At 48.1% G+C, this 13,728-nt stretch overlaps 1 protein-coding gene and 1 pseudogene across 6 annotated transcripts in view; one reads left to right on the top strand and one right to left on the bottom strand.

The window, feature by feature from the left end:
- The window catches only part of ZFYVE28 (zinc finger FYVE-type containing 28), a 152,662-nt gene that overhangs the window by 94,307 nt on the left and 44,627 nt on the right, over nucleotides 1-13,728 (top strand). For all 6 annotated transcript variants that reach the window (XM_039468455.2, XM_039468454.2, XM_074395791.1 and 3 more), the window contains one exon: nucleotides 6,422-6,523. In XM_039468455.2, coding sequence (XP_039324389.1) covers nucleotides 6,422-6,523 — 102 coding nt within the window. The remainder of the gene's footprint in view (nucleotides 1-6,421; nucleotides 6,524-13,728) is intronic.
- On the bottom strand, nucleotides 1,664-4,789 carry LOC120363627 (transcription factor Spi-C pseudogene; annotated as a pseudogene).

Below are 13,728 nucleotides of genomic sequence, written 5' to 3'. Positions count from 1 at the left end.
GAATTGGCGAAAACAAAGCAACAGGACACAAATACCAGTGGAAGAGAATAAAGAGCCCATAAATGAACCCAACCGAAATAACAAAGGCACCAGGAAGACACGGACAGCCTCTTCAGTAAACGGTGTTGGGAAATCTGAATTTTCACGTGTCAAAGAATGAAGCTTATCTCACACCATATAAAAAAGAATCAGCTCAAAATGGATTAAAGAGTTAAATATAAGACCAGAAAGTCTAAAACTACTAGAAGAAAACACAGGAGAAAGACTACACAACATTGGTCTGGGTCATGGTTTTTTGGGATTTGGCCCAGAAGTGTAGGCAATGGAAGCAAATATAGATCAATTGGATTACATCAAACGGAAAAGCTTCTGCACAGCAAAAGAGACAACAGGCTGCAGAGACAGCCGACGGATTGGGAGAAAATAGTCACAATTCACGCATCTGATGGGTTAACATGCAACACACATAAAGAACTCAGTTCAACAGCAAGAAAACAATCCAACAATGGGTAACAGACTGGGCATGGTGGCTCATGCCTGTAATTCTAACACTTTGGGATGCCAAGGAAGGAAAATTGCTTGGCACCAGGAGTTTGAGACCAGCCTGGGAAACATAGCGAGACCTTGACTCAACAGCAAAAAAGCCAGGTGTGGAGGTGTGTGCCTGTAGTCCCAGCCACTTGGGAGGCTATGAGAGGATTACTCGAGCCCAGGATTTCCAGTTTGCAGTAACCTGTGATCACGTCATTGAACTACAGTCTGAGCAAGGGAGTGAGACCATGTCTCTTAAAAGAAAAAAAAAAAAAAAAGACTTAAAAAGAGAGGAAGGCCGGGTGCGGTGGCTCAAGCCTGTAATCCCAGCACTTTGGGAGGCCGAGGCGGGTGGATCACGAGGTCAAGAGATCGAGACCATCCTGGTCAACATGGTGAAACCCCGTCTCTACTAAAATACAAAAAAAAAAAAAAAAAAAAAAAAAAATTAGCTGGGCATGGTGGCGCGTGCCTGTAATCCCAGCTACTCAGGAGGCTGAGGCAGGAGAATTGCCTGAACCCAGGAGGCGGAGGTTGCGGTGAGCCGAGATCGCGCCATTGCACTCCAGCCTGGGTAACAAGAGCGAAACTCCGTCTCAAAAAAAAACAAAAAAAAAAAACAAAAAAAAAAAAGAGAGAGGAAAAGGAAAAAAAATGAGTAAGGGAACTGAATATACATTTTCACTGAAGTTTTTAAAGCCACGAATGTATTTTGGAACAAATGCTTTTATCATATGCAATCATTTTTTTGTAAATGATTTTTTGTACAGCCATCAAATATAGGTTAGAGTGATTTTTTTTTCACCTGAGTATATGACAGAAAAAATGTTTGAATCATTATTGGTTACCTGTACTGGCAGTATTAATCTGGCAGAAAGTGGTTGCATAGAAAATAGTAAGAGCAAGGCCATTTGGTCTGTACTCTCACGTAGGGCTTGGTCATTTGCCACAATAAATGCACTCATTGGCAGGATTTCCCACCAAGTTCGTATAGATTATATGCTGTTTGATAAAAGATAGCAATAATAAAGTTAATTATTTTTGTTTTCTCTTTGGCATTTGGTTTAAGAGAAAAATCCTGAAGCTTGTAGGGATTTCTGATGCCAGGAAACCATGAAACCTGAGTGTATATTTAGCAATTGGGGTGACTTAGCTCATGGTAATTGGCATATGTATAGTTATAATTTGCATTCCAGTTATTTAAACTGAGATATTCTTGATCAGGCTGAACATACTGTGAGGAGATCACTTTCCCTGAGAAATAAGATAGAGTCTTTGGAGGATGGCCTTGGTACATTGTTAAGTCAGCTCCCTCTGGGTTTTGGTGATTTCTCCAGTTCCGTAATTCCTCAGGGCCCTGGCCATTTTCTGAGTAAGTCATGGGGTTCTGGTTGACTTCACTTTTCCCCTAAAAGTCAAGTTTTTCTTAATTTTTTAATACAAGTGGAAAGATGTCTTCGGTTTTATCTACCCCTGGATACAAGATGCCATCTTGGCATTACGTGGGGATTCATGAAGGTGTTCAAACGGTCAGAGCTTCTTCCTGCTGTTATGATACGTAGGTTCCTCTGTGGGCAACACTCCTTAGCAGATGGAATGTCCTCTGACATGGGGACGGTGGTTGATGGAAGCCAGATAATTTTTGTCATCAGGGGAGGACTGAAGATCAGTTGAATGCTATCTCCATACCTCAAAAGCACCTTCAAATGCTTTACCCAGCTTGTCTTGTTCAAGACAAATTGTGCTTCATTGAAAGGGTGATTCTGCCCATCAGCGTCCAATGTAGCATCCGCTTGTGCAAGGTGGACGTAACCTCCCTGTCCTCTGAAATGCGCGTCAGCGCCACCCTGCTGTGAAGTGCTTTAAAGATGAGATTAGCATTTATTATCAGTAGACTCTGAATATAGCTGATGACCCTCCATGTGTGGGTGGGTGGGCCTCATCCAATCAGTGGAAGGCCTTGAGAGAAAACAGACTGCAATCTGCTTCCAGACCCCTTGGATTGGAGCTGCCACGTCAACTCTTCTCTGGGTCTCCAGCAGAATTTGAACTTGCCAGCCTCCACAACTGCATGAAACAATTCCTTAAAATAAAGCTCTCTCTCGTTCTGTTTTTCTGGAGAACTCTGACTGATACAGAGGGTCATTCTACTTGTTTTTGGGTTTTGCAGTGGATTTGACGGCAAAAGCACAGGCACAAAAAGATAACAAGAGAAACTGGACTTCATCGATGTTCAAAATCGTCACGCACCAAAGGACATTATGTGGAAAATGAAAAGACAACCTAAAGAGTGTTTGCAAATCGTATAGCTGATGAAGATTTTGTGTCCAGAACATATAAAGAACCCTCACAACTCCACAACAAATTGACAACCCAATTTAAAAATGAGGAAAGACTCGAATAGCCAATTCTCCAAAGTATATATATAAATGGCACACAGGCACGTGGAAACATGCTCCACATCATTGACTGTTAAGGAAACGCCAATCAAAACCACGATGAGATGCCACTTCACACCCACCAGGATGGCTGCAATCAAAAAAATGGAGACGATCACGTGCTGAGAGTGTGGAGGAGTAAGATCCCTTGGATTGCTGGTGGGAGCGTGAGATGCTGTAGCTGCCACGGAAAACAGTTCAGTGGTTCCTTAAAAAGTTAAACATAGACCTATATGATCCATATGGACATCCCACATACCCTGCTAGGCATCCACCCAAGACTAATGAAAACGTGTCCTCGAACAAACCGATACGTGAATGTTTGTGGCGGCATTCTTCATAATAGCCCAAAGGCAGAAACGATCCAAGTGTCGGCCGTGGATGAATGAAGAATTGTACATGCGGGAACACTTGCCATGTGCCACAACATGACCAGCCTTGAAAACGTAGTGCAAGGTGAAAACCGATCACAAAGGTCATGTATTACGTTATTCCCTTTATGTGAGAAACCCAGAGTAGGCCCATTCATAGAGACAGAAAGCAGATGACAGATGGCCAGTGTCTGGGGCAAGGACATCGGTGGTGATTACTAAAATCATGTTTCTATGTGCCTGTGTGCCACTTTGGAGAATTGGCTATTCAAGTCTTTCCTCATTTTTAAATTGGGTTATCTTCTGGGGTGATAAAAACGTTTTGAAATGAGGTGATGGGTGCACAGAAAATGCCTCAGAATCGTGCCCTTTAAAACAGTTCATTGTTGTTATATGAATTTCTTTGAAAAAAAAAAAGGTGGTGGGGGACAGGTGCAGTGACTCACACTGTAATCCCAGCACTTTGGGAGTCTGAAGCGGGTGAATCATGAGGTCAGGGGATCGAGACCATCCTGGCTAACACGGTGCAACCCCATCTCTACTAAAAAGATACAAAAAATTAGCCGGGCGTGGTGGCACGCACCTGTAATCCCAGCTACTTGGGAGGCTGAGGCAGGAGAATCGCTTGAACCAGGGAGGCGGAGGTTGCAGTGAGCCAAGATCATGGAACTGCACTCCAGCCTGGGTGACAGTGCAAGACTCTCACAAAAAAAAAAAAAAAAAAAAAAAAAAAAAAAAAGGAAGACTGGCCACCCCCACTTCCAGCAGGGCCCGGCTTCCTCCCCCGTGTGGGGCGTCCTCTCACCTGCTCACCTTAACTGGACCTGGGCCAAGCCCCTCAGGATGCCCTCATGATGCCCCTGGCTGTACCGAGACCCCAGGATCCCACCATCTGCCTGCCAGGCTCACCTGTGGGTGCTGCCTTACCCCTGCTCATGGCAGCATGGACACAGGCCTGGGTGGCCCGTGAGAACAGGGCGAGATGCCTGGATCCCCCAGCCCTGTGGGGCTATAGCCACGGGCAGCAACTGCATCGGGCCCCCTGTTCCCAGCAATAGCTCATTCCCAGGCCTCATTCTGAGGCCCCTCAGCTGGATTCCTGCAAGTGCTGGACCAGGTGCAGAGACAGATGTTGAGCCTCCAGGGCTGCTCCTCCCACCCACCTCCAGCCCCCACCGACCCCTATGCTCCGTTACTTCAGCACCTGGGCCTGAGCTCCTGTCCCACAGGCGTCTCTCGGTAGTTCAGGCAACTGCAGAGCCACCGAGCAGCAGGGCTTAGCCTCTGGAGGGCACAATGCCCTGCATCCGGCATGAGGAAGCCAACACAGCTGGACGCAGGGATACGGCACAGGGTGTCCTCGGGTCCCCGCCAGCCCCCGGGAGGACATGGCCCAGCAGCCTCAGGGTCTGAGCTTCCTGATGAGCTGCTTTGCTGGGCCTGCGTCATCCCCCAATCCTGCTGACTGCCTTGGGGGCAGCTGGGTCCTCCCTGGGCCACGCTGCTGCCCCGTGCAGGCAGAGCAAGGTTTCCAGAGGGGCAGACGCTGGGTACATGGGTCGTTGAGGGGCTGAGCCTATGCACAGCAGGGGAGGGAGCTCTGGTGGGTTTGGGGGCAGCTTCCCTGAGGCCAGGATGCTGGAGTCAGGCCCCTGCCCCTTCCCTGTTCTGCTTTACTCTGCCTTTGTCCTGAGACCACCTGATTCGAAGTTAAGGTTCTACGTGTTCAATTGTCCCCTGAACATTGTTCATTTGATCATGACAGGCAGCTCGTGTAAAAGCCACAAAGGAGACCAAACAGAATGGGGGGCTGGCTGTGCCGTCCCCTCAGCCACAGGTAGTCAGGACACAGCCCCCTGCCCGGCCGAGCGGGCCACTCCCCAGGGCCTGGGGCCACCGTGCCCCACACATTCTTTTCCTGTGCCTTTCAAAGCTTGCTTTCTGCACGTGAAACCCAACCATTTCTAGGGAGAAACATTCCCTTTGTTCGATTCTGTTTATCAGTTTTTCTCACTGAGCTGGGTGTGGTAGACCAGGAGACTGTCCCTGAGCTGCCGGGGACTTCGTGTTGGATGGTGTTGGCCGGACCTGACCCCGGCGTCACTTCTGCGGAAAGAGACAGGCTGGTGGTGCCCATTTATGCAGACAAGCCCATGTGGCCCTTGTCTGTGCTCTGATGAGGACGAACAGGATGATGATGATGAGGGACAGGTGACAAATTTGTGGGTGGATGCTTCCCGGGCACCTGAGACATGGTCTGGTGCCAGGAGACCCAGACCCAGGGGGAGGCCCCCAGAGAAGGTCCTCTGGGATGGGTGCTCTCAAGGAGAGACGGGCTGAGACGTGGGTGATCAAGGCATGCTCTGAGCAGGGCAAGGCTGGACAGTGCGAAGAGAGGAGTGGGGGCCACTGAAGGTGGCGTCTGGGAGGCTTGTCCTTCAACAGGCCGTGAGCTGTCCCTCTGGGGTAGGGACAGTGAGGAAAGCCAGCCTCGGTCACCATGGGGCCCCAGTTGGGGAGCTTCTCGGGGCACGGTAGGCAACCATGCGGGAGGTGAGTCCTGTGTTGGGGGGGTGACAGGGAGGTTGCTTTGGTCCTGTGGGGTGGTAGGGTGTTGGCCAGGCTGCAGGAGGGGAAGCTGTGTGGGCCTCAGCTCGCACCTCGAGCTGGTTTTGCTTTTGGAGAAGACGGTTCCAGGTCTCATTCTCATAAGACTCTGCAGATAAATTTAACCACAAATCTAGTTTTTTTTGCTTGCAAGAAGGTAGATTTTGGTAACAACCCTTGAGGCTAATTTATCTGATTACAGCACCGATGTGTACAGATATGCTTTTATGATTACTTTATGACCCTCCAATGATCACAAGCTCATCAGCTGCCACAGAGGATGAAGTCTGGGTAATAATTTTCATTGCTTTTTTTCTAAACTTATTTACAATGCAATCACACCAGGCAAAGCGTGAGGCAGCGGCCGTGCCGGGACAGGGATGCCACCCAGTTCTGCAGGTGTCTAGGTTGGGCGTCTGCAGCACCCAGGGGACGGCAGGGCCTCACATCCTGGCTTTTGTGTCTCAAATGCAGTGGCCTCGTGGTCTACGCGGACGGCCCCCTGAACCTGGACCGCAAGGTGGAAGACATGTCCGAGCTGTTCCGGCCCTTCCACACGCTGCTGCGGAAAATAAGGTGGGGATGGCAGGGAGGGGCGGAGAGGGCACAGGTGGGTGGTGAAGTCATGTGTAGCCGCCTCCGGGTCCTCCTCCTCTCTGTAAGGAAGGGTGGGCAGGTTAATATGCCTGGGGGGGTCACAAATGGCCCCACGGGGGTCACAGAGGCCTCGCTTTTGCCTCTGCTTGGGCATCGCATAGGGTGGGCACTCTTGGGCTGAGCTGGGGAAGTGAGCCTCACACTTCCTGACATGGTGCAGCAGCAGCTAACTGTCCCCACTGTCCCCATCATCCCCGCTGCCCCCACTGTCCCCATTTCCCCCGCCATTCCCACTGCCCCATCGCCCCTACTGTGCCCACCATCTCCACCGTCCCCACCCATCGCCCCTACTGTGCCCACCATCTCCACCGTCCCCACCCATCGCCCCTACTGTGCCCACCATCTCCACCTTCCCCGAAGTGCCCGCATGTGTTGGAGTCAGGACGCTCCACCTGTGCCCTCTGTCTTTACTTACTGGTTTACGTCTATGTCTGCATGGGGGGCCCCTTTTTAAAACACGATGCCTTCCCTTCACATGGGCCAAGGGCTTTGCTGGGTGGCCTCTCTGAGCCGACAGAGCCGAGCCATGGCCTCCTGGAGGGACAGGGGCCATGTGAAGCTCATGGCCGCATGCCACCCTGGCCCCCTGGCCTGGAACAGCTTGGTGTGCCCTACCATGGCCACTGATCACTGCGACCAGGTTTCCTCCGGGTCACAGAAGCCTGGAACTCTGTTCCACGAGGACCAGAGGTGCTGTTGAGTCCAGACAGTGAAAAGTGACCCTGTGGGCTCTGGGCCCCTATCTTCCTGCAGATGGGGTTGTGAGCTCTTGGGGCCTCGGCGGGGGGTCTTTGGCAAGTCGGTGGGCACAGGAGCAGGGGCACTTGGCTCAGCCCATGTTTTGTCTGGGAGATGGCTGTCACTGTGTCCCCCCTGCTTGGGGGGGTCATGACCCCTGGACCTGGAGACTGCAGTCCTGCCTTCCTCGGGTGATGGAAAGGAGACAGACGCCATCTAGACCAGGAAGGCACAGGTACCCCTGCTCCGCATATGGGGGTCTTGTAGGAAAGGAGGCACCGGGCCGTGGCCGGGGAAGGAGCCCCCTGGGCAGTGTGGGGCTGGGAGGGGGCCCGGGCCACACAGGGGTGGAGTGGATGTCCTAAGAGAACGAAGCTAAGCGGGCTGCAGGCAGAATGCTGTCGAGAGAGTAATGCCAGGACCACAGGTGTGCCACCACACCCAGCTAACTAAAAAGATTTCTTAGAGATGGGGTCTTGCCATGTTGCCCAGGCCGGTCTTTAACTCCCAGGCTTGAGCTCTCCTCCCACCTTGGTCTCCCAAAGTGCTGGGATTACAGGTGTGCGTCACCGCACCTTGTCAAAAGCGGTGTAGAGGGAACACAACTCTGCTGCCCATGCGGGGGCCCTGATGTGGGAACCACAGCCACGGGTAGGGCGCCTGGGACCCAGGTGTGCAGCTGCATGCTGGCGCGGTCACCGGGACAGAATTGCTGCTTGTTCTCACCCCACTACCCCCGCCCACGGAAAACAGCAAGAATCCACAGATAAGCCGGTGCCTCCTCCAGTGACAGTGTTTGAGGACTTATGTGTTACTGTCCACAGGGCCTGGCCTTGACAGAGCTTCAGAAACTGCAGCCTTCGGCCAGGTGCAGTGGCTCACGCCTGTAATCCCAGCACTTTGGGAGGCTGAGGCGGGTAGATCACCTGTGGTCAGGAGTTTGAGACCAGCCTGACCAACATGGAGAAACCCCTACTAAATGAAAATATAAAATTAGCCGGGCGTGGTGGCAGGTGCCTGTAATTCCAGCTACTCGGGAGGCTGAAGCAGGGGAATTGCTTGAACCTGGGAGGTGCAGGTTGCAGTGAATGGAGATTGCGCCACTGCACTCCAGCCTGGGCGACAAGAGTGAAACTCTGTCTCAGAAAAAAGGCAGGCAGCCTTCAGCTCAGGATCATGTGCCACCCTGGAAGAGAAAAGCTGGAAAGAGGCATCTGGGTAGAGCCCTTAAAAAGGAACCTGCGAAAAACATGATGAAATTTGGTGAGTGATATTTTAATACATGCCTGCTATGAAATACAGGCAGATATAACCAGGCAACTTCACGTCTTTTTAAAAGCTGGGCAAAACCACCGCTTTGGGATGGACAGGAGGCCCGGGCTGCACTGGGCCCATTCTCCAGCTGTGACAAGTACAAAAATCTGGACACATTTGGAAGATCCTGTTTTGAAAGGTACCTGAGCTGTGGAAGTGACGATTGGGTGAACTAAAACCCCGGCCAGAGGAGCCTTTCGGAGGTGAGCTGCAGTCTACTTGGATATTTTTTTTCCCAGGAAGATTTGATGATTCCAGGCTTGTCCAGAGCCCAGGCTTTCCAGGCAGAGAAGCTCTGCTGGAGAAAGAGCATCCAATCGCAAGGTCTGGGGGGACAGGCCGGCAGCTTGGGGGCATCCAAGCAACACGCCTGCCAGTCTGGTCCAGGAAAGCAGGAAATCCAGGCAGATAGCCCCCAACAACAGGCTTCCTGCACTTCCCAGGTGCTTAGGAACAAAAGCATGCCTTGAGGCCGGGCATGGTGGCTCATGCCTGTAATCCCAGCACTTTGGGAGGTCCAGGTGGACAGATCACCTGAGGTCAGGAGTTCGAGACCAGGCTGGGCAACATGGCGAAACCCCATCTCTACTAAAAATACAAAAATTAACTGGGTGTGGTGGTGGACGCCTGTAATCCCAGCTATTTGGGAGGCCGAGTCACAAGAATCACTTGAACCCAGGAGGAGGAGGTTGCAGTGGGCCAAGATTGTACCACTGCACTCCAGCCTGGACAACAGGAAAGACTCCATCTAAAAAAAAAAAAAAAGTATGCCAGAGACATATGCCAGATTTTGAAGTTCGTGTGATTAGAGGCTGAGCTGGAACTTGGAAGGAGTTTGAGAAGACAGAGAGCCCAGAAGGCTCGGAACTGTGGTAACCAGACTGAAGCACAGCCAGGCCTCAGCCTGCGAGTTTTCAAAGGGAATGCAATAATGGGCCCCATGCAGTCAGCCTAACAGAGAAAGGGCAGTCCCCTCTGGTTGAAAAGGTGCCATCTGTAACCTCTATGATTCTTTTATATCCAGTGTCTGTCATATTAAAAAACTCAAAATCTTAACATGTTGGCTCATGCCTGTAATCCTGGCATTTTGGGAGGCTGAGGCCAGAGAATCACTTGAACCCAGGAGGTGGAGGCTGCAGTGAACCAAGATCGTGGCACTGTACTTTAGCCTGGGTGACAGAGTGAGACTCTTTCTCAAAAAAAAAAAAAAAAAAAAAAAAAAAGGTAAAGAGACTAGAAAATACATCTTCTGATAGTTTAGAGAAGAGCCGGCAAATGGATGCAGACAGCTGATGATCCAGACACTACGCCCGAGGACTTGAACGCAATTCTGATGACTTGATTAATAAAGAAAATAGAAGGGGCCAGTTAGATAGGAGGATGGATAATATAACAGAGAATTGGAATCTATACAGAGAGACATAACCAAGCATTGGCATGCACCTGTAGTCCCAGCTGCTCCGGAGGCTGAGGCAGGAGGATCGCTTGAGCCCAGGAGTTCTAAGCTCTAGTGTGCTAGGCTGATCAGGTGTCTGCACTAAGCTTTGGCATCAATATGGTGACCTCCTGGCGCAGGGAACCACCAGGTTGCCTAAGGGGTGGTGAACTGGCTCAGGTCAGAACCCCCTGTGCTGATAAATAGTGGGACTGCGCATTACAATACAGTATGAACAGCTGCTGCACTCCGGCCAGGACGACATAACAAGACTCCATCTCTAAAGAAAAAGGAAGAGGGGAAGGAAAGAAAGGAAGGAAGAAAGAAATGACATTCTAAAGCTAAGAAAATTCACAGCTTGTCAATAAGGACACAGTAGATGAGTTTAATAGCAGATTGGACCCAGCAGAATACAGAGTAGTCAACTTGAGGGTAGCTCGATAGAAGAGACCCAAACTGAAGCTCAGACAGGAAAAAAGAGGAGGGAACCACAAGAAACAACAACAGAAAACCAGAAGACCGCATAAGAGACATGTGTAACAAACTCAAAAGGTCTAACATACGTAATTAGAGTCCCAGCAAGAATAGAGAGAAGGGGCAGAAGCAATATTCAAAGAAGTCATGGCTAAACATTTCTCCGAATTCCAAAGGATGAAAAATCTCTGGCCACAGATTCAGCAACAAAACTACAAACAAAAAAACCAACAAACATACCTGGGTATATCATAGTGAAATTGTCAAAAACAAAGACAAAATATTTGACAAGTAGGAAGAGAAAAAAGATATACTACTTTGAAACAAACATAAGATGGATAGCTGTCTTCTCACTAAGCAAGCAAAAACAATGGAAGCCAGCAAGCAGTGAAATGATGTTTATTTAAACTGCTGAAGAAGGTCGGGTGCAGTGGCTTATGCCTGTAATCCCAGCATTTTGGGAGGCTGAAGCAGGCGGATCAGTTGAGGCCAGGAATTTGAGACCAGCCTGGCCAAGATGGTGAAACCTCGTCTCTACTAAAAACTCAAAAATTAGCCAGGTGTGCTGGTGCATCCCTGTAATCCCAGCTGAGACAGGAGAGTCACTTGAACCTGGAAGGCAGAGTTTGCAGTGAGCAGAGATCACACCACTGCTCTTCAGCTTGGGCAACAGAGTAAGACTTTGTCTTTAAAAAAAAAAAAAACTGAAGGAAAGTAGCTGCCAACCAGAATTTTATAACCAGCAATAATATCCTTCCAAAGTGAAAGTGATATTTTGCCTTCATAAATTATTCCAAAACACAGAGTTGAAGGAATTTGTTATCAGCAGCCTGCACATAAAACCATTGGAGTTCTTTAAAAAAAAAAAAAAATCTATCAGATGGAAATGTAGAAATGCCAGAGAGGGAGGCATGGTGGCTCATGTCTGTAATTCCAGTACTTTGGGAGGCCAAGGCAGGAGGATCCCTTGACCTTAGGAGTTTGAGACCAGCCTGAACAACATACTGAGGCTGCCTCACTACTAAAAAATAAAAGAAAGAAAAAATTAGCTTGGCATGGTGGCATGCCTATAGTTCCATCTTACTCAGGAGGCTAAGGTGGGAGGATCATTTGAGCCCAGAAGTTTGAGATTGCAGTGAGCTATGATTGTGCCACTGTACTCCAGCTTGGGAGACAGCGAGGCCCTATCTTAAAAAAATTAATGCAAGAGAGACTGAGGAACATGGTATGGATTAATGTAAGTGAATATTAACTGTACAAGACAATTGTAGTGTCTGTGGAGTTTATATGTCGTACACAAATTCATGATACAAGGAGCAGAAAAGACAGGAAGGGGTAAATGGAATTTTAAAGTTGTATTGGAAATGTGATTGAATAAATTGTTTATATTAGAATGTGATCAATCAAGGATTTCTATTATAATATTAAGATAAACTAAAATAATAGTTAAAGGTGAATAGTAAATTCATAGAAGAAAAAACATCCAAAATAAGGTACAGAGAAAAAGAGCATACATCAAATGAACCAAATAGATTTGTACAGAGTCCAATTCTGTTTAAATCCTTCACCCTTTTAGCTAATTTGGCCCCTTCAGTTTTCTTTAACATATTAAAAACAACAGTAAAAATCTTAGTTGGGCACTGTGGCACACACCTGTAGTCCCAGCTACTTGGGAGGCTGAGGTAGGAGAACTGCTTGAACCCAGGAGGGTGCAGTGAGCTACGATCCTGCCACTGTACTCCAGCCTGGGCAACAGAGTAAGACCTCATCTCTAAAAACAAAACAAAACAAAACAAAAACCCAAAAAGGAAAAATAAGTTGAAGCCTAAGCAGTGCTTTGAAGGAAATTTATACCGCTAAATGCTATAAATCAGAATAAAGGATGAAATTCAGTGATGTAAAATTTTATCTAAAGAAGCTAGGAAATAATAAGTTTATCATACCTCAAGAAAGCAGGAGGAAAGTCATATTAAAAATAAGAACAGATGTCAATGAAGTGCAAAACAAATGTATAGTAGGGAAAAGACAAACCCATAAGTTAGTGGATTTTTGTTTTGTTTTGTTTTTTTGAGATGAAGTCTAGCTCTGTTGCCCAGGCTGGAGTGCAGTGGTGCAATCTTGGCTCACTGCAACCTCTGCCTCCCATGCTCAAGTGATTCTCCTACCTCAGCCTCCCAAGTAGCTGGGATACAGGTGCCCGCCACCACACTCAGCTATTTTTTTTTTTGTATTTTTAGTAGAGAAGGGGTTTCACGTATTGGCCAGGCTGGTCTCAAACTCCTGACCTCATGATCCACCTGCCTCAGCCTCTCAGAGTGCTGGGATTACAAGCATGAGCCATCACGCCCGGCCCTAAAAGTTAGTTATTTTAAAAGATTAATAAAATTGATAAATTCCTAGCTGGACTAATCAAGAGAAAAGTGAGAAAACATAAATCAGTAATAATACAAGTGGGAAGGAGATGTCACCACAGACCTTACAGATATCGAAGTAATAGTAAGAGGATATTATAAACAACTTTATATTACTATATTGAACAATTTAAATGAATTGGACAGATTCCTCAAAAAAGCAATTGAAGCTAACAAACGAAGAAATGGAAACCTTTTAATCCAGTATCTATTAAAGAAGTTGAATTCACTATTTCAAAACCTTCCCACAAAGAAAACATCAGGTGCAGATGGCTTTCCTTATGTATTCTTCTAAACATTTAAGGAAGAAATAACACAAATCTTATATAAAATCTTTCAAGAAATAGAAAAACAAGACACTTTCTAACTCTTTTTGGTTTTTTTTTTTTTTTTTTTTTTTTAATTGAGACAAACTCTCCCTCTGTCACACAGGCTGGAGTGCAGTGGCACAATCTAGACTCACTGCAACCTCTGCCTTGCAGGCTTAAGAGATTCTGCCACCTCAGCCTCCTGAGTAGCTGGGACCACAAGCATGCACCAACCCCAGCTAATTTTTGTATTTTGAGTAGAGGCGGCATTTTACTGTGTTGCCCAGGCTGGTCTCAAACTCCTGGGCCCAAGCAATCCAACTGCTTCAGCCTCCCAAAGTGCTGGGATTACAGGCATGAGCCACTGTACCCAGCCCTAACTCTTTTTTTCCAATGAGATTATAGTCTTGACATTTACTGCTGACCAAGATATTACAAGAAACA

This window comes from Saimiri boliviensis, chromosome 3 (assembly GCF_048565385.1).
Source record: "Saimiri boliviensis isolate mSaiBol1 chromosome 3, mSaiBol1.pri, whole genome shotgun sequence".
In the NCBI taxonomy this organism is placed as follows: Eukaryota; Metazoa; Chordata; class Mammalia; order Primates; family Cebidae; genus Saimiri; species Saimiri boliviensis.
Note: the sequence above shows the minus strand (reverse complement) of the source record. Positions and strands in the feature narration are given on the sequence as shown.